The sequence below is a fragment of the Homalodisca vitripennis genome, chromosome 6 (assembly GCF_021130785.1).
Source record: "Homalodisca vitripennis isolate AUS2020 chromosome 6, UT_GWSS_2.1, whole genome shotgun sequence".
Lineage (NCBI taxonomy): Eukaryota > Metazoa > Arthropoda > Insecta > Hemiptera > Cicadellidae > Homalodisca > Homalodisca vitripennis.
In genome coordinates this window covers 55,777,788-55,799,817 of record NC_060212.1, presented here as the reverse complement: position 1 = coordinate 55,799,817, position 22,030 = coordinate 55,777,788, and the positions used below count along the sequence as shown (strand labels likewise).

At 33.4% G+C, this 22,030-nt stretch overlaps 1 protein-coding gene across 1 annotated transcript; it reads right to left on the bottom strand.

Annotated features, from left to right (window-relative positions):
- Positions 1-6,074: 6,074 nt before the first annotated feature.
- LOC124365193 (putative ferric-chelate reductase 1 homolog) lies at positions 6,075-18,209 on the bottom strand. The gene is made up of 4 exons (XM_046821148.1): positions 18,109-18,209; positions 16,693-16,899; positions 10,667-10,758; positions 6,075-6,246 (listed from the first exon to the last, which is right to left on the bottom strand). The coding sequence occupies exons 1-4, from the start codon at positions 18,199-18,201 to the stop codon at positions 6,165-6,167; spliced, it is 474 nt and encodes a 157-aa protein (XP_046677104.1). The 5' UTR covers positions 18,202-18,209; the 3' UTR covers positions 6,075-6,164.
- Positions 18,210-22,030: the final 3,821 nt, after the last annotated feature.

Here is a 22,030-nt window from a genome sequence, read left to right as displayed (position 1 = left end):
AAAGTGTGTTATATATAATGTTTTATATATAGTGTCATTATATGTTATTATATAATGTTGGCAAAAAACCATAGGTACTGTACAGTGCAGTGTACTGTAACATTTTATAACAGACTCCCCGTCTCCTCGCTACGCCCCTCTTCGCCTTCGCCCGCTTGACGCTAAGGAGCATAGTGCAAGGGTAGATGGTACGATGCTTAAATTTTTGCTAAATGCAAATCCGGATTATTGACGGTCCGGATCTTTCACGTAAGCGTGATTTAGTCACCTGTGAAAGTCAAGAATAATAAGTATAATAGTTTATATAGAGTGAATGAAAATTGTAACATGTGATAGTAAATGTTTTTTGTTATTCATCTGCCAAAGTGAGTTACAGTATAGACATGTCATGTTACCTGCAGAAGCTATTCTTTGTTTAGGTTTGTTTTAATTCGTATTTTAATAAGCTATAGCAACATGTGATAATTTAATCCACTAAGGACTTTACTTTATAGTCTTCTTTAGACTTAGGATTTATCTGCACTGGCATAAAATAGTTTAATAGTTACTTAAATCGCTATTCAAAAAAATATCACGAAATCATTGGAGATAATTCCTGAAATTTCGGGGGTACATAAAAACAGTTTCACTCTCTGATATCAGGGCGCCATCTTTAAACTTAAATGTATAATATATCAGGAGGTTTTAAAGTCTTTCAGTGACTATCACTTATCTCTAGATTGTTTGGCATACCATCAATAAAGAGTATGTGCATAGTGTACCTGTTTTATAGTTGTTTAATTAAAATTTAGTATGAAACCGTGGGTAACTATTATAATTAATTATAATAGGTTCTGTGTTCACAACAATGTCTACGTTGCATTCGACACTAGTGATATTTGCTTTAATATGTCATTATAGAGTTTGTACCGTAAATTAGTTAATAAAATTTCATATAATGTAAATTTTACAACCTAGTCAGCCAGTAAAATTTAATATTATTTTTATCCAATGTTCCGGAACTAAATTATCGGCGGAGTAACTACCTAATTAGCACGCGGATGAGTATGTTCTTCTAACCCTTTGTAGCAGCCCAACTACGTGACAGATCAGACCTCGCGCGCTTTGTCCGTAAGTAAAATTTATCTTTTCGTATTATTAAATTAGCCCTTTGATGCCAAACATATAAAAATGAATGTAACGTAAAGTAAAGTTGTAAATAGTAAAGTTACTTACCCTTGAAGATCTTTTATTTGCTTGATTGAGATAGAGAAAAGTTGTGACGTACACGTTGTTATAATAAGTAATTTGTATCATTAAATGGCTAATACCGTCGCTAATTTGTTTTAGGCGAGTTCACGTAATTCACGTAGCTCACGTACCTGATGTATCTCACGTGTTGTTTGAGTAGATGGCTACCAGTTTCCCAACTTCTACTCCTCTTCTAGAAATAACCGTTCTTAGACTGCAGCTTCAATGTCTCGTGCCATGACGCCGACACCCAGGTTGTGAGTCTACATATTGCGAAGGGAAGTGAAATCTTATTGTTTTATAAAGTACAACATCGTAGGCATAATTCCAGAGAACATTGGATATTTTAGGCCCAATTAGAAGATATTCATTTTTAGTTCTTGTGTTCTAATTGGCAGCAACGTGGCATTACGTACTTTTTTCCTTTACCATCTAAAAGTGGTGCTTGTATGTTTTCGTAATTAAACTGAACTTATAAGTAAACTTTGCATTTCTAGTATTTATTCCTATAACCTCAGAAGTTACCACCCTCATGTGTTATCGTCCAACGGTACAAGTTTATTATTTATAGTGGAAGATTTAAAATTACATCTTGACCGCACAACTAATGTAAGGAAACAATGAATTTATTTATAAATAATATATAACGATTGCCTTTATAAATCTTAACCTTATTCATCACATCATAAACCAGTTTAGTCAAAAATATAGTTGTAAATTCCTTTAATGTTATGCACTGTTCGTATGGACAAATACAATTTATAACTTAAAAATAGAGATATAAGATTAAGTTTGATATAGGTTTGTCGAGAAGCTATACAGTTCGCACTCTAGCGATGATAATTGCGAGAGGAGAGACACAAAGAGTACGACTCTATTCTTCGACATGCTGCCTATTGAAGCTGGCGGTATGTTGATGTTTATTACATCGCTTTTCAGTGTCTTCCATCTGCTTATTGCAATGTTTAAAATGACTGGGTAAGTTCGTGTTTGAATTTATTGAAATTTTCATAGAACATTTTAATGGATTTGTTACCATAATATGAGAGTAGTACTCCATTGTCAATATTAAAGTTAAAGTAAGTAGTTTACTTGCTCTTGTTTTGTGTCAATGTCAATGTTATGAACTATAAGGATCGAATTCAAATTATTTACGTAGATAACCTGTTCAAACCTGTCCAAAACAAATATTAATGTGTTGAATATAGTTGAATTATAAATACCATTTCATAAATAATTCTTATTCTGTTTAGGATTAATTTTATCGTTATGTTCTTGACTAAATAAATCATTCCAGGAAACATTAACAAATTTTTCCTTTACAAAACCTTGCTCGGAGTTCAATAAATATTGTAATAAAGAATTACCCGAATTTATCCACCTGCTCTTGAGATTAGCGCTTAGCAACACATTTAGTGATTAATTAATTCTGTATTATATAGAATATAAGGGTTTATTTAATTGGCACCAAAAAATTTCTTTGAGTAATAGCGATTTCAGAATAGCACATGGTTGTCACATCGAACAGCTGGTGTGTACCGCCTGTTGAAAACAGTTAATGTGGACACAATGCCTATAAGAATATGAAGGCTCAGGGCTTAACTTTGCTAAGGTGTTTTGACTGCCCATTGGGCTCATTGTGTTGCAATCTTTATATTTTAAGGAAACAGGATTTTCCGGACATTTGCTATCGCTCAGTGATACAAAATATCAGTAAACACTACGCTTTGAGATCTGAAATCGTAAATCTTCTTCTATGTTTTTCCACATTCAACTTCACTTTTCTGCAGCTATTTGAAACAGAAATAAATACTTTTTTATGTTAAATAGTAGCTTATTAAATCTACAAGTTTTTGTGGAATTTGACAATTTAATCTCACTTAAATTTGCTCAGGATATTGTTTTTTTTTATTTTAAAAGAAATTTCAATTTTCTAACTGTTATTGGTAATAAGTATCACATAAAGTTATGTGAATTGCTTATTGTGGTCTTTTTTAATTGAAATTTTATGAAATTTCAGAAAGCACCAATAAAAAATTATTTAAAAAGTAAAAATTGGAGAAAAAATGCTGTTTGTTTTACATAGTTACATAAAATTTTCTGAAAAAAGAAAAAAATAATCGCTACAAACAGGTAGGTTTCAAGACCTTAATATGTATATATTTTATCATCAGAGTAACAGAAATCTAATTTGTTCGTATTTTTCACACAAAACAAAGCAAAAGCACGAAATCGTTGTATTTTCGTGAATTCGGAAATACGCTCCCACGCCATTGATTAAATCTCACTACGCCGCACCGCGTGAATTGAAACTATAATTACACGTTACTTCATGTATATCAAGTGAATGTGGAACTACGCTCCTTCGCCTATGTCTCCTCGCCATTGATTAAATCTCACAACGCCGCACCGCGTGAATTGAACTATAATAACACGTTACTTCATGTATATCAAGTGAATGTGGAACTACGCTCCTTCGCCTTTGTCACCTCGCCATTGATTGAATCGCACTACGCCGCACCGCGTGAATTGAACTATAATAACACGTTACTTCATGTATCTCAAGTGAATGTGGAACTACGCTCCTTCGCCTTTGTCACCTCGCCATTGATTGAATCGCAATGCGCTAATCTTCATGTATATCAAGTGAATGTGGAACTACGCTCCTCCGCCTTTGTCATTTCACCATTGATTAAATCTCTCTACGCCGCATCGCGTGAATTAAACTATAATGACACTTTACTTCGTGTATATCAAGTGAACGTGGAACTACGCTCCTTCGCCTATGTCTCCTCGCCATTGATTACATCTCACTACGCCGCACCGCGTAAATTGAACTATAATAACACGTTACTTCATGTATATCAAGTGAATGTGGAAACTATGCTCCTTCGCCTTTGTCACCTCGCCGTTGATTGAATCGCACTACGCCGCACCGCGCTAATCTTCATGTATATCAAGTGAATGTGGAACTACGCTCCTCCGCCTTTGTCATTTCGCCATTGATTAAATCTCTCTACGCCGCATCGCGTGAATTAAACTATAATGACACTTTACTTCGTGTATATCAAGTGAACGTGGAACTACGCTCCTTCGCCTATGTCTCCTCGCCATTGATTACATCTCACTACGCCGCACCGCGTAAATTGAACTATAATAACACGTTACTTCATGTATATCAAGTTAATGTGGAACTACGCTCCTTCGCCTATGTCTCCTCGCCATTGATTAAATCTCACAACGCCGCACCGCGTGAATTGAACTATAATAACACGTTACTTCATGTATATCAAGTGAATGTGGAACTACGCTCCTTCGCCTTTGTCACCTCGCCATTGATTGAATCGCACTATGCCGCACCGCGTGAATTGAACTATAATAACACGTTACTTCATGTATCTCAAGTGAATGTGGAACTACGCTCCTTCGCCTTTGTCACCTCGCCATTGATTGAATCGCACTACGCCGCACTGCGCTAATCTTCATGTATATCAAGTGAATGTGGAACTACGCTCCTCCGCCTTTGTCATTTCGCCATTGATTAAATCTCTATACGCCGCATCGCGTGAATTAAACTATAATGACACTTTACTTCGTGTATATCAAGTGAACGTGGAACTACGCTCCTTCGCCTATGTCTCCTCGCCATTGATTACATCTCACTACGCCGCACCGCGTAAATTGAACTATAATAACACGTTACTTCATGTATATCAAGTGAATGTGGAACTACGCTCCTTCGCCTTTGTCATCTCGCCATTGATTAAATCTCTCTACGCCGCATCGCGTGAATTATACTATAATGACAATTTACTTCGTGTATATCAAGTGAACGTGGAACTACGCTCCTTTGCCTATGTCTCCTCGCCATTGATACATCTCACTACGCCGCACCGCGTGAATTGAACTATAATGACACTTTATTTCATGTATATCGAGTGAATGTTGAACTACGCACCTTCGCCTTTGTCACCTCACCATTGATTAAATCTGACTACGCCGCACCGCGTGAATTGAACTATAATGACACGTTACTTCATTTATATAAAGTGAATGTTGAACTACGGTCCTCCGCCTGTGTTATTTCGCCATTGATTAAATCTCACTACGCCTCACCACGTGAATTGAACTATAATAACACGGTATTTCACGTATTTCAAGTAAATGTGAAACTACACTCCCTGTTCTTTGTTACCTCGCCGTCCCAAATCTAAATATGTTGTGTAAAACGTCTTCTTATAACGAGTTGTGCAACTGATGAAACAATGAGAATATCTCTTCATTTAGACTACATTGAATAGCTGTTGGGCAAATAGACTGACCTCTTTTGTATCCTTGGTGTATCTAAAGTCGAAAAAATGCAATGAGTTCGTTTTGAACCACTTTATCACTTTTATGGCTTTTTATTGATCTCTTCTGGCAGTTGTGGAGTAATGATTACAGGAGTCAATCAGTAAAGGTGTCAGATTCCACACGTTGCACTAGGCGGAAGGTGACAGTTTCGTGTTTTGAGATACTAGTTACGTAATCAAATAACGGACCTCTATTTCTGGCACATATTTTTCCTTAAATTTGAATTTAATTACTGACATATATTCCATGTATTTCTTTAAGGAGGTTGTATTTTGTTTCTTGTCTATTGATCCAACCTTTCTCTTAATATATTTGAGGAAAACCTATGTAACTTACCTGTACTTACTATTGCAACCAGTTATTATTTTATATAATATGGGGTTGCCATGAACCCACCAATTTCTTTAACCTCCACCCACTTATACTAAAACCTTTAAGGATGTGTCAGGGCTAAATTATAATATATGTTATGTTATATAACAAGAGCTTTTAATACTTTAAAATGTACGATTAAATTATTTTAAATTAGTTTGAATAAAATGAAAAAATTGGATTATTGCAGATTAAGGACTAAGTGAGGATCAGGCGACGTCAAGGATGACTTGCAATTTTCTCGCAGGATGCCTCACCCAGAAAACTTTCCTGGACTGGGCCACCGTTGCACTGCAACACAAAAACATATGATAACCAATTTCTTATACAGTAATACATATATTTTCTCCTTATTTAGCATATAAAATAATAAATAAGGTTTATCCGTTATTTTCCATGTGTTTTTGTCTCTACAAAGTAAATATTTGTTACCAAGAAGAAAGTTCATCAAGTTTCCTCTAATACAAAACTTCCCTTTTTCAGGAACTATTTTCTGAAATGGGGGTAAACTAAAATACATCAAGTACTTTAATCCCAAAAGAAGAAACTCATAAACGCAGGGAAAAGCGGCTTTTAAGGAGTTTTAATAAACTTAGTACTTAATTAATGTTAACTGTCACTATTGTCCCATGTAGTTAAATTTAATACTAAAAAAAAATTGTATTATATCATTTTAACTACTTTTCCTATAGCCTATAAAAAAATGTTGAAGATATTGTAAGGCTATGTTCAACAGTTGCCACTTACTTTCACACGACAGCGATTACACTCATATGACATTGACACTTGTTATTAATTCTATTTAATCATTTTCATTTATTCATTTTTACTATATGTTCGGTTACAAAACCGAATCTTATCATCTCACCAATGTTATCCTGATAACTTTATAATGCTCCATTCCATAAACAAAACGTTTTACTTCAATTATAAATACCCGGTAAAATGTTTAAATATAGCATTCAAAGCCTCGCTCATATCCTCAACACACTTATTTATTTAGACATCTTTAGCAGGCTCCATTTCACGTAAGGGAATTCAAGAGTTGGATTTGTGTTTCAAAGACTCGGTTTCGATTTCACCATATTGACAAGCTGTTCCAATTATCTTAACAAAGCTGTACTTTACCTCCTCTCTGTACAAAGTTGACTTGACCTTTATGAGATGTTACATCTCTAAAAGATAATTCTCTAGTGATAAAATATGCCTGTATAGTTCTCCTTTTTTTAATCAAACCCATTAACACTTGAGTGTATATAATGTCAGAGTAGTTATATTGGAAAAGACATTTCTTAGATACTTAAACATTAAATTTGTTAAAAATAGCGCTTTCGCCGGTTAAGGCATCATCAGTTTTTACATTGTTTACAGAAAACAACATATGTGTAAAATAGAATAAACATATGGATAAAAAGAATAAAATTTAAAACTAACTGTAAAGACCAAAAACTAATAAATTAAAAAAGAATTATGTAGAAAAATATGGTTTGCAATTCATAATTTTGGAATGGATTTCTTTTTTTACTAATGGTATAAAAATATAACTGAAATTTACGGAAGGTTGGGAAAATACAATTATCTTTTAAAACTGTCATACACGCACTTTCAATTTTATTTCTTTTAGTCCAGGAAGATTCTTTAATCACTACACTAGACGATTCAAAATTTATATGATGGTTTTATTTTACTGCATGTTCAACTAATTTAGATTTTTCAAAGTTTTTTTTTTTTTATAATTATAAATATGTTCTTTTACCCTAATTTCCACAGGTCTTGATGTTTGGCCGATATACGTCTTGTTGCAACCACAGTCAATTTTATATATCACATTCTTGGTTTCTTGATGTTTGTTTTTCGGTTTTAATTTTGTTAATAGCTTCTTATATTATTTTCGGACTTAAAAACAGTGCGGATGTTAAATTTATAATTTATCTTACGATTTTTTTCTGATGTTCCTTTTACATAAGGAATAGTTATGGTAGTGAGATATTTAGGATTGTCTTTTTTGGTAATTTGCTTGCAAATTTTGTTTTTAGCCTTAGCTCGTTCAATAATTGATGGAGGGTAGTTGTTTTTAATCAAAAGTTCTGTAGTATAATTTTCTCCTGAAATGTTATCTTCGTTATCATTTATCAAATGATTAATCTTCTGGAACAAACTTTGTACTAATCCAATTTTTTTAATTATAATTGAGGATGATTTGAATTATAATTAAGGTACTGTCCACTGAAAGTCTTCTTGTAAAATAATGTTGTTTTAATTGTGTTTTCTTTTGTTTTTGTTATCAAAAATATCAAGAAATGAAATTTCAGTGTTAACCTCATTTTCAATAGTGAATTTTATCGATGGACTAATTGAATTGATGTGTTTTAAAAATTCGTCTTGGATGTTAATTTTATTTTTCCATACACAAAAGATATCATCAACATACCGTAACCAAATTTTGGGTTTAATACTCCAATTTTCAAAAGCAATGTCTTCAAAGTGGTCCATAAATATGTTGCTAATTATTGGGCTGAGAACACCACCCATAGGTAAACCGGATACTTGATTGTAAAATCTATCTTTTAACTGAAAATAGTTGTGGCTAACACATACAGTAAGAAGTTCCATTACACAGTTAATCGATAATGTTGTTCTCATACTGAAGTTGTTATCATTAGAAAGTCGTTGTCTAATCAGACACAAAGCTTCAGAGACAGGTACATTTGTAAACAGACTATTTACGTCGTAGCTGACCATAATATCATTGTAATCAATATTAATATTTTTTATTTTATTAATAAAATCTTCTGAATTCTTGATGTAAGAATTAGCTTGTCCAAATAATGGACTAATAATAGGTAACAAAAATTTTGATAACTTTGATACAGGAGAGTCAATGGAACTTACTATTGGTCTAAGAGGAATTAAATCTTTGTGAATTTTCGGTAGTCCATACAAATGTGGTGGCTTTGAATATTGAGGGCTTAATTTTACAATAAGAGGTTTTCCTAGTTCATTTTCATGATTTTTTAGTGTCTGTTTTATAATTTTCTCAATTTTTACTGTAGGATCCTTATTTATTGAAGTATATTCATCACAGTTAACTAATTTATTAATTTTACTATCAGACTCTTCCTTGTCCAAGATAACTGTAACTTTACCCTTATCAGCAGGAAGAATTACTATGGATTCATCATTTCTTAGCGATTTAAGAGCACTAATCTCTGTGAAAGTAAGATTGCTTTTGGGTCTATTTGACTTTTCCAGTGTTTGTCGAATCAAAGCCCGGTAATCGTCTTCCTGTTCAGGAGGTAATAGATTTGCAGCTGAATCTGTTGGCATAACTATAGCCACGCATGAAAAGTGTCCATTTGATATTGCAAAATTTAGGCGTTTGCTCAACAAGTTTAACTCACAATCTGTCATCGATTTGTTAGATAGATTAAGAACAAACTGATTATTATTTGTCTGGTTATTATCGGAGTAAGGTAATTCGGAATCAGAAAAAGGATTATTATTTTATTGACATTACAAAGCCTTACAATCTTTGATACTTGTTTAGTAAAAACATTATAAATCGTATCACTGACAATATCAAAAGTTTCTGCTTAAAATATATCTAATTCAATGGGATGTAATCTCAAATTCTAATGAGATACAGTTCATGAATAATTTTAAGATATGTACAAACATTGTCTCTCAATTGATACCAATGTTTGATCTCTTCTGTTACCCATACTTTCTCAGCCTTATATAGGGCAGATTTTGATGAACGAGATTTAGAGTTAATTTTGATTTGGATATAATTAGGAAATATATTTAACTTACGGCATTGGTTATTGAACCAAATATGTTGTGTGCATAATCTTTGTTTTGTTTTAAGTTTCCTGTACAAAACACATAGTCGTCCCGTGTCGCTTTCTTCCAAGAGTTTTTCATTTTCTGCTTTGTATCCTTGGTGGAAGTAGGTGGGTTTTAATGGAAAAGACATTTCTTAGATATGCCCCACCTTGTTCCACCAAGGATACAAAGCAGAAAAAGAGTAGTTATATCACAGAAGCCCGCAAAACATTGCTTTTTCTTTACATTGCCAAGGCGAGCTACTCTTCAAAATGTTTTCTTTCTAAATATTTTATTCTACCGTAGCGATATAGGTAGATTTCTAATTCAATTATGGCAATGTGCAAACGTTTTTACATTCTCTATGGGTCATCCATTGATTAAAAAATAAAATACAAATACTTTTATCCTCAAGTACTCTATTATTTTTTTATGATAATCGTTGTTTGGGTGCTTAGAGTCAATTTTAATACATCAAACAACCACATGAAATGTTGTATAAATTGTATTGTATTACCGTAGTCAGACGGTTCATTACCAATTAATAAAATAATCTGTAGCAATTGGAATACATGCTGTAATTTCTTGTGCGATCAGTTTTTCTATGCACTGTTTATTAAATCTGCCCCGCAATGAATAAAAATATTATAATGTAAACAACTCTGGGGAACTGTAGGGCCTACCCCCAAAACTCCTCTTCTTTTTTGCATAAAAAAATTCCAACTACTATAATATAGGAATCTGCGAGACTGAAGGCTCATGAATAAGATAATGTTTTATATATATATATACTAAAGTGCTCTTTAAGCCTGTAAACAATAAACTTGGTCTCACAGTAACTAGAAACATATTTAGATAGTTTTTTTTCTGAAAAAATTTAACTCACAAGAAAGTGACGTTCCCAACAAAGTCCAGATCTGGAAGCCAGCGCCTGTGAGCGTCAGACTTGGGCTTCGAACTGAGGTGGACTGCAGTATTCTGCAAAAGTTACATTAGATTGCAGTATACAATTATACAAGATTCTGAAATTTTCCTGTGGAAATTAAAATTTCTAACAATGTGCCAATTATCGGATTAGGATATGCTGGATTCCTGGACAGGGTAAGATGACATTGTTTGATCTGCCTCCTCCGTCTTTAAAAACAAATATCTCTATTCATAATAGGCAGAGCCTTAATTACCTCTCATCACAAACTCTCCCGCTTTTTGATAACTAAAAAAGTTTGATAATTAGCATGAGTATGCGTCATGGCTTAAATTTAAAAACTAAAGCATACACATGAAGATGAAACATCCATAGTAGTATAGATTTTTTTAGGACTGTAGGTTTTTTCAACTTTTCAATATCCTAAAAAAGGAAAAGTTTAAGCAAGATCAACCACCCATAAGGGTTGAAAAGGGTTGCAAATCTAAAGGAATTTTGCTGTTTTTTCTACATTCCGATGTCCTACAAAGATGAAATTGGTACACTGTGCCTTATGCACTAAACAAAAACAAACAAGATATTTCGTGCAGATTAACTTAGGGGTTGAATAAGTATTAGTGCTATTAGTATTAGTAAAATTCTTACAGCTATCCATTAAAACGTTTGGAATATTATAGAAAAACTTGCGTATTTCATTAATAGTCATAAGACAGTTTAAACTCTTCAACTTCAGTGCCCTAACATGGTCTTTAAATTTTAAGCCCAACTATTTTGAAATTTTTAGGAGATTGGAATATATTTCAGTGACCACCACCTATTATGACGCGTGTTATTTAATATTTAATTAAAAAGCAACTCGTGTAAAAAGCTGCTAGTAACTTTTTGTAATAAATAAATGGCGCCGAAATATTTCTCTAGTTTTTCTCTCTTGCAGAAATGATTTTAATTGTCTTACTATATAAGGAATGTGTATTATTATGGGATTTTGAGCAAAATTATTTAATTAAGTGTTATGTATTTGATTACATTCAATAGCAATATATATATCTATATAAAAATATATATATTTTATTTGTTTTTGTTGACTATATGTTACAATTTTATTGGGTATTTTTAACTAATCTTGACGCCAGATTATATTTAAACTTAGTTAAACCAGCTACTATTACGCAAAAACACGCACACAAGCGCGCGCGCGCCAACACACACACATATATAAATATACTACGGATGACAGATTGAGATTAAAACTCTCTGCGACATTTCACTTTTTACCTTTCTTAGCGCTGCGCTTTGTTAGCCGTTTAAATGCTTGGAAGAAACTGCCGTTTACATGCTTACATTAGACTGATTTTAAAAATTACTCTTGAAAACAGTTTTTCTTCATAGACTTCTAAGAACTCAATGAATAACATTTTAATTTTAATTTTTAATTTGGTTGAAGAAAACTCATTTATCAGTTTTTTAAGATGTGATGAATTCTTTGGAAGATTTTATGGTGAATACGGAAAGTTTATGTGTGATTTTTATAAGTATTAAATGTAGGTTTACACATTTTCTGTTCAATATTCCGATGGATTTAATTTAAATAAATTTAAAAAGGGTTTAATTATAGGGTACATGTTATACAATATAAACATAGGTACATGATTCTTATTTTGAAGCATGTTTTTGACTACGTAAGAATTATGAATGAATAAGCATGTTTTGCTTTAAAAATCTATATTACAGATGCATATCAACTTCGTTATTATAAGCAACATAATTGCGTCACAGATACGATTTCTGCACTCAAAACCCATGAAGGAAATCGGATTTTCCTAGACATTTGCCATCATTCAATGATACAAAATAAGTAACACTACGTTTCGAGATCTATACAGTAATTTGATCCCTTCCTCAGGTCAACTAATAACCTATCACATAAGTGAAATCAAGGTTAAAATAGAATAGAAAACATTATATCATATGAGACGATATGATAATTGTAGTATATCACAAGATATGATGTTATATCATATGACATATCAAACCGATATTAATCTCTTCTTTTAAAAGCTTTTTCTGAAGTAAGCACAAAGAAGCAGAAAGAATTTTAAAATATAGTTTTATACGATACTGATACGATTTACAAATTAATTTAACTGAGACTGGCGAAACTGAGACTAAAATTCACTATACATATTAACTGACCTGTATAGACACAAGATCTTAAATATAGGGAGAACCCGTTAATTCAGTGCCTGCAAAATAAAGGTTAATAAATACAATCGAGTGTGGTAAAAATACGATAATTATGTGTTTGAGTAGTTCTGTTTCCAAGGAATAATTTATTTTTACGTATAATCGAAGATTTTCCCCCCTATAAATGTTGTTTATTTGAAGTTTAAAAGGCCAGGTCATTATGCGATACAATGCAAGTCGGTTGGAAAATATTACACAAAATCATCTTTTAAAACTGAGAGGGATGCAGTATAAGATAATGATACCACGCGTGTGTTATATATAACAACAATGAATAAAAATGCCTTATAGCTTCGTAAAACATGACTCTTTTAGAGCCAAGAGTTCCTCCAATCCGGGACATTTTTAGAAAATAATTCTACATAGCTTCTTATTTTGTTTTAGGTTTTAAAACCATATCAAATTCAGCTTTCATAAGTTTATTTTAGTGTTAATGTGATTTAGTTCACATTGACTGGCTCAAATATCCTAATATAGAGGTTATTGGTGTTCTTTAGTATATCTGACAGTCTAAATAATGCTCTAAAGCACGTTCACAATTTGAAAAAAAAGAATTATTCCACGTATTTTTTTTATATTTATTAGAATGCTATAAGGAAATTCCAATTGAATTAAAAATTGAACGGAATCACAAGCTAATTTAATTGAAGAGCACGTCCATTACCTTATGCTTAACAGTCACATGTAAAATAGGAATTAACAATAAATTTTAAAAGCGGGTTTTAGAACCAGTTTAGGTTTTGGAGAGGTCAAGCCCAATTGTGGTTTCTTTAAACAGCAATGGTAAAATATGTATTCATGGAGATTATAAGGCAATTTCATACCAAGATATATACAAGATAATTTGTAATTTGTATCCTATTCGCCCTATTTCTCGACATTTGACCGAGTAAATAAAGGAAAATTACTAATTATGACCTAACCTGGAATAAACAGTTACATGTAGACGAAAAGTCTACTCTTACTCACAAAGTTATAACACTCTTAAGTGTGCCTTTAAGGAGCTACGGCTACATTCCTACGTTTCATTGACGATTTGCTTTCAGGATTGGATAATATATTTCCTTACTTTAATCATATCCTGTCTACGCTCCGGCTGTATTTTGCTGTAATGCGTCCTCTAAATAAATTCTCCAATACTTTACGCAAAACAACATTCCTATCAGCATTTTGCATGCTCTGTATGAGGGTTTTGAAATATGTTGTATTGTAAAAAAAGTTGTTAATCAAAACTACATTCCCTCCTTTACCTTTCAGGGATAGGATCATATATGAGTGGGAACAGCATTGCGTTGTTGCCGACGACAACAAACCTGTAACATGTGGTGTCCAACGGGGATGTATTTTGGGACATTAATGATATGAACACAGCAGTGACAAAAAAACAGGAAATATGAGGATCTTGAAATTTATGCCTAATGCATTGTCACTGACATTAATCGATTATAAAACACGACGACTTTGACATTCAGATACAACACTACAGAATAACATAAAAGTGCATGATGCACTTGTACTGCAGGCAACAGGCTAAAACTCAATGCAGATAAAATTAAACCCATATTACGCATTATAGGCTCTCTCTGTATTATCGAATTCAGGACTGTACAAGAAATATAGGATAACATGACTCTTTTTACGCTCTGCAGTAGTGTGAGGATCTAAAGATTGGCTATTAAGAAAACATTGGACTAGTCTGAATATGTTTTAAAAGTTATTTTCATCAGTTATTACACTTTAAATTGCAAAACTAACATGATAACCGACAGTATTTTAATAATTGATTAACTGTGGTAAAATACTCAATAGTAATAAGAATTTGATTCACAATACATCAATGAGGATGAGATATACGACAAGTCACCTCAACAATCCGTATAGTCTTTAGATACCGGTTTCGATGACACACCATCTTCATGAGAACTTATATCACTCGTTATGGGGTCATTGGTTGATTTAAAATATACAATACACTGGTCACACAAATTAAAGATACACACGAAACATCTATGTTCTTTTAAAAATAAAAATGGTAAATAAAGCTATGTACTATTTTAATTTCTCTACTTTTTAACATATAACGGTAGTCAATGTCTAAAAGCATATTATCCTTTTAATTAGTTAGTAAGGAAAACAAGAAGGATTGATTAGCCAACGAAAGACAACCCAGGTCTTATTTACGCTGCTTGGTTATTGCATATCAGTTCAGTAATTAAGTGCGTTAAACATCCTAAGTGCGATGATTTATTTCATCCTAGATTGTATTTATGTTTTAGGCCATTTATATTATTGAAGAAAAAAATTAGATTGCAGATCTCGAAATGCAGTGTTTTCTGATGTTTTGTATTACCCAAAAATGACAAGTATTTGGAAAAACTCTGGAACTTTCTCAAACTTTTCTTGTGAAAAACAAACTTTAAACAAAGGTTTTCATAAAGCTTAAATAATGTCTTTGCCATGCCTTGACGTATTAGTAGTTCATGTGCTGCAACTTGTAATATGACATGATTCAAAGTAAGAACGACCACAACTACGGGGTAAGATTTAGGAACAACCGACTCAACACTATCGGCTGCTTGTATCGGTGCGTTTATCAGATCTTAGCGTCAGACTAATCAAAAGGTTCCCTTAGGCAGTCAAGCATATAAACAATTCGAAACAGTTCAATGCCCGTGTGAAACGCCACCTGATACTAAACTCGTCTGCTCTGATGGTGTGAGTTTCACGATGTGCCGTTGGCTAATTCTACAACGAATTCGACAAAATAATGGGATATAACTTGTGTTAATTTTGTTGAATCTGTCATACACAGTGTGAGTTAAAAGTATGGATACGTTCTGTTTAGTTTTTATGGATAAATTGGAGAGAAGGAATTTGGAGAACCCAAACCTGATTTACATTTAGGATCTGTATTTTTTATACTTTACGTTTAAATGGAGTGTTTAAGTGGAAGAAGAGCGTGTTATAATTCTGGTGATGCGAGGTTAGGGAGACCGAATGAGATCTTGTGATGAAGTAAGGAATTTATTTAATGATACTTATCCCAATCGAAACCCCAGTGTGGCTGGATACGTAGGAATAAATAATGTTATAATAATTAATTTTTGCGGATATTTTCCTTTGTTCCGAGATATAAGAAAACAGTAACACTTAGTTCCAAGATCTGGTATGATGAAGGAATAAAATCACGCACTTAAAAAACTTCTCAATCATTCCATCGTCAAAAATAACCTTCAAACAAAGAATTGATTCTCGGTACGGACCCGGAACCAGTAAACAAATCAAAGACCTTTGAGAACTTGCATTTTAAGTTAACTAAACACATGAACAATAACTTTTTTGCATAAATGTAAGGTTGAAACCTTTATACTCGTACCTATAGGGTTAACTCTAAACAGTTTTAATGATTGGTGTTGTGTGTAGTGTTTTAATTAAGTGCATATTTTTAGAGTTAGTGAAGTTGACAAACAACATGGTGGTAGTAATTCCTGACTTAGGCGTGCCACAACGCTTTGGTAAGATTTGTTTATTTTAACCTAGTTTGTAATTATGTATTAAGTTAGTTCTTTACCTGTACAGCAGAACTCTCCTGAAGAAGAGGTCAGATTGCAGATCTCGAAAGTAGTGTTACTGATTTCTTGTTTCACTGAACGATGGCAAATGTCCGGTAAATTCTGTTTTCTTCATTTCATATATTATCAGTGTGTGGTGCATACGTATAAAGGCCACATAATTACGCGTACCGCGAAACCGCCGAAGCAGTTCATGGTGTTGATGTCGAGACATCCTGTGTCGAACTGCCCGACCGGCAACCCTGAGGCGTCGTCTCGCGCCTGCACCATGAACCCCGTGAAGTGCTGGCTCTCACTGCCCAGGATAGCGAAGTGCGCTGACAACCGGCTCACTATCGTATCCTTGTGCAGGTAGAATGTGAATGGCGGAGGTCCTTCCTGTAGCATGCCACATCGTCAAATAAATAGAAAGTAATCTCCTAGAACAACGAAAGGAACACTTTTTATTGTTGGTATCACACAATTATTCTATCAATATCCATCGTGGTTAACATTGTTATTTGAAAAACTCACAAATTCCTTAACTCATCAATATCCTTGTCAATAAGCCGAATATCAATTTGTGTGATAATTAGCGATGAGGTTACACTTTTTAAACTGATAATATATGTTTATATGGCAGATAATACAACTTAATTTAATTCCATTACACACTCTACCACTTTTGATAATTTATTTTCAATGTCATTTTTGTTATATATAATTCTCCAATTAAATTATTGACGCTGTAGTACAACCAGAGGTTGTCATTCTATAATATAAAATATTGTATTAACAGAAAAAAAAAAAAAAATCGTTTTTACTTTTCGAAGTGTAAAATAGAGGGACACAAAATCATGAAATTTTGCACTAGAAGCTATATTCTGTTTTAACTGGATCAGAAACCATGTCTTTTATGTAACATGATATTTTTAAAGAATTTTGACTGAGTGTTTTCCTTTCTCCCTGCGCACATCATTTGAGTCTATATTCAGATATTTTTTTGGTCTTTTCCAATATTTTTTTATTAAAAAAAGGTCTGATCTTATTCTAGAGAGAACGTTTGTTGGAAGAGCTTGTCATACAAGAGTTGTTACACGAATTGATTGATAAATCCTCAGGGAACAGGATACTCATCTACGCCAACATTACTCGGGGAGAGCTCGACAAATCTGTATTCTGCGAAATCTATTCAGGTGGAGCCTCTGTCGTATGAAGAGTCCTTGTCGCAGGACGATAAATGGCGGATAATTATCGAGACCATTCAAGCCACGATGGGTCTGCACGATTTCCTTTCACAAGTTTTCTTGTATTTATAAAGCTACAGAACTGAGTGTTATGGTTGTTGACTGAGATTATCTAACCGAGCGTTCTGTGAGTTTCGATATGAAGGAATACGTAATTATTACTTTTACACCACCAATTTTTGAATAATAGATAGTAAACACAGGAAGAAAAAGTGTTCGGTTGGAATATATTTCGCAATATGGTATTTTGCAGTAGGTATTTAACAATGTTATCGTTAATATATTTAACAACTAATGCCATTATGTAAATAAGGTTTAAAAATTATTTATAATTTAATAATTATGTACTGGTATCTCAAACCTGAGGACTGCCGCCATGACTGGGTTCCATGGTCTCACAAGCGTCAGGGGGTTCCGTCTTCACCAGTGTCGCCAACATCACAGACATCACCATCCGAACCAGCATCCCTATGCATTATAATTAATTAGTTTAAGTGTTATGTACTGGCGTCGGGGAGCTGTGTCTCCACCAGGGTCGCCAACATCACAGACACCACCCGAACCAGCATCCCTATGCATTATAATTAATTAGTTTAAGTGTTATGTACTGGCGTCGGGGAGCTGTGTCTCCACCAGTGTCGCCAACATAACAGACACCACCCGAACCAGCATCCCTATGCATTATAATTAATTAAATTAAGTGTTATGTACTGGCGTCGGGGAGCTGCGTTTCCGCCAGTGTCGCCAACATCACAGACATCACCACCCGAACCAGCATCTGTATGTATTATAATTAATTAGTTTAAGTATTACGTACTGGTATCTCACACCTGAGGACTAATGCCTTGACTGGGTTCCATTTTCTCACGAGCGTCAGGGGGCGCTGTCTTCGTCAGTGTTGCCAACATCACAGATCCACTCAAAACCATTATCCCCGATGAATGTCTGTTTTTTATTAAATTTCTTTTGGTTTTCTCAATTTCATTCGATTTTAAATGTTTTTTTTTTTTCTAATCGTGTGAGCGTACGTTCTTTTCAGATACTTTGCTTACCAACTGACGGATTTTACTTTTAAGAATTCTAATTGATACATATATACTTGAAATATGTTTTATATATGTATGTTCTACACTCTTTTCCTAATAGTGTTTCTTAAAGTGAGTATGCAAAGATTACAAATTGCTTTTTTCTACCAAATGACGGGAACTAAGTATCATTGGAATTATAAAGATAAAGCAGCGCTTGTACTTATTGAATTGTCGTTACAATATTCTCCATTATCTCGTTCACAGTAAAAATGAGTGCCGTTATTACTAATGTTACGTAGCATACGTAACGAACTTTAGTCGTTGTGATGCAGTTATATTGATAAAACTTTGAATGACTTGTTTATAAGTTGCATTTAGATGTATTTTGTTCAATTTAATACCCAAAATCTTGTTGTACGTTCACCTTTTGTATGTGTAACCTATAACTGTCATTAATAAAACTAAAAGCTTAATTTTAGATAGAATGTTAGTTTTATTGGAAAGGAATTCGAAAGATTTATATGAATAACGTTAAAACTTACTTGAGTTGTGAAACAATAAAACTGAGTTGCAGTCACAGACCGGATCGTATACTGAGGGGTTTACAGATCCTCTCGTTTGATATGATATCACTAATCGAGTGATAACAGATTATACTTCCAGTCGCCACGTCACGTATCACTCATGTTCATGTTTTTTGTCCCATTTGTTTATTTTCATTACTTTTTATTTGTAGTGTCTTAACGCAAAATCACAAAATGAAGTTATAACATCAATTGATAAGAGAGCACAAATATGTGCTATATCTGCCGCAACGCTCTTGATTGATAACATTCCAAGCTAATTACTTCCAGTTTGTTTGGCAAACAATCCACTTTCACTTTCCCCAGATTTGAAACTATCTTTTCAAAGAATACACAGAATGTTATGTACATTTTTTCATTAAAACGTCTTCTCTTAAATTCGTATTTCATATATATATATATTATATATAAAATAAATGAGCCATATCATTTAGAACTACAAAGAATCTTAATTCGATTTTATTGTGTCTATTAAATTCATACATGCTATATTGCATGGAATCTTATTAAATCAACCTATTCGATTAACCTGAAACGGAAATTGTGCAATCTAACTGGCGGACCGAGATTATCAACGCTAAATACTATACAGACTGCGGTTTCACAGAAGAATCGGCGAATTGTGTTAAGCCTTTCCCGCTTCTTGTGCTTACGCTAACTCTGTTAATCTTTACAAAATAATCCTTATCTGAGACTAACTTCATTTACAAAGAAAGAGTTCTTTTTTTTCCTACATTGTTTTCCAAGGAAAGATTATTGTACATGAAAGTAGCTTATACGTCACAATAATTAAATCTTTAGTTGTTAAATAAAACAATTGTACAACACTAAGCCCATGTGATCGCTATTCGCCTTCGGTCTGGTAAAACCAACAACATGTTCCTCTACTGCGCTCGCTGCTGCTCTTCGATTACGTTTTAAAGTATTTCAATGTTTAAACAAATATTTAATTACTAATCATAATTTGTAGGGAGAACTCACCGATGCATGCAAATCTGTACTTATACTAATTTTTATTCACACATTAAGACGTATGTTTCTTCATTTTTTCTTTCCTGTTTATGTACTAATTACCTTCTCACCTGAGGAAGAGGGTGGATTTAAATCCTCAAAACGTTGTTTTATACGTTTGGTAACATATAAAATATCTAATGCTTTAACTCCTGTTATCCTTCCAAGGGGTATTAGTTCACGCACTGCTAGAATACACTAGGCAGAAATACAAATTATCACAAGCTCATTTTTACTCCGAGTCTCCAACTAAAATAGTGCCCTTGTGGTAAGTTTGAAATATCTTAGTTTATTTCATTCATTTTATCACACGAACTCAATATTTTACACGAGGACTTATGTATGCTCACTTTATGTATCACGAAATGTATCAACACCTTTACACCCACTCACAAAAGTTTCCTTTGGAAAGCCATTAGGTCTCTACGTCCTTCTGTTCACACCAAGTCAACAATTAAATAACGGCTCTCGATTAGGAATCGTTTATTGTACAAACTGGGTAGAATGTGGAACAATGATTTTGGAAAGTGCCGCTTGGTTTCACCATTCTCATATAAATAATGACATTTGAGGCTTTCATGTTACTGATTCAGACCCTTTTAACATCTCTATATGACAAGTTTCGTATAGCATCTCCAGAACTAGTATTCTCATTCCCTAAACTCGTATTCTCAGAGAACTGTCATCTGGAGATGTCAAAAGAATCAGAATCAGCAACATGAAAACCTCAACTGTCATTCTATTGATGAGTAGGTGAATCCATCCGACAGTTCAACCATCTTCGAATCTTTGTGTGTGGAATTTACTTTCCTTATTACTATACTATACAAGAAAACGTATATTCCTATATATTAATTGAAACACTAAATTTTAAGTGAATTGATCTTCAATATTACCATGTAAAATTAAATGGGATAATTCGTAGATTTTTCACATTTCCTCAGATTTCCCTTCCGGTGTTTAATGAATGATTCGACACAATTCTTATCGAATAGTAAGATACAGTTATAACTTTTTTCCAGTTATCTAATAATCATGTGAGACAAGTTTGTTATGAATTTTATTTTTCAATAACCCTATTTTCAATACGAATATAGAACATAACGAAAAAGAAATGCCAATATAAGGAGATGGTAATCGCTTGTTTCAATCTATATCATATATCCTGTCAAGCCACAAAAACAATTCGGTAGTGATGTTGAATAAGGTCAATTTAAGGATTATCTATGAGTGTGGTTCCGGGCAAGAAGTATGTGATTTACTATCCAGTGGTGAAGTTGACAAAGGTCAATTCCAGGAAGAACTATGACTGTGATTACGGACAAGATGTATTTGATTTACTATCCAATGGTGATGTTGACAACGGTCAATTCAAGGAAGAACTATGACTGTAATTCCGGACAAGATTTATGTGATTTACTATCCAGTGGTGATGTTGTCAAAGGTCAATTCCACGAAGAACTATGATTGTGATTCCGAACAAGATGTATGTAATTTACTATCCAGTGGTGATGTTGACAAAGGTCGATTCCAGGAAGAACTATGACTGTGATTCCGAACAAGATGTATTTGATTTACTATCCAATGGTGATGTTGACGAAGGTCAATTCAAGGAAGAACTATGACTGTGATTCCGGACAAGATGTATGTAATTTGCTAT

Excerpts from the sequence above, each read along its gene's own strand:
- LOC124365193 (XM_046821148.1), bottom strand. The coding sequence starts at position 18,201 with ATGGTGATGTCTGTGATGTTGGCGACACTGGTGAAGACGGAACCCCCT. Across the intron at positions 10,759-16,692 it reads ACTGCTTCGGCGGTTTCGCG|AATACTGCAGTCCACCTCAG; the intron begins GTACGCGTAATT and ends TAACTTTTGCAG. Across the intron at positions 6,247-10,666 it reads GTTGGGAACGTCACTTTCTT|TGCAACGGTGGCCCAGTCCA; the intron begins GTGAGTTAAATT and ends TTTGTGTTGCAG.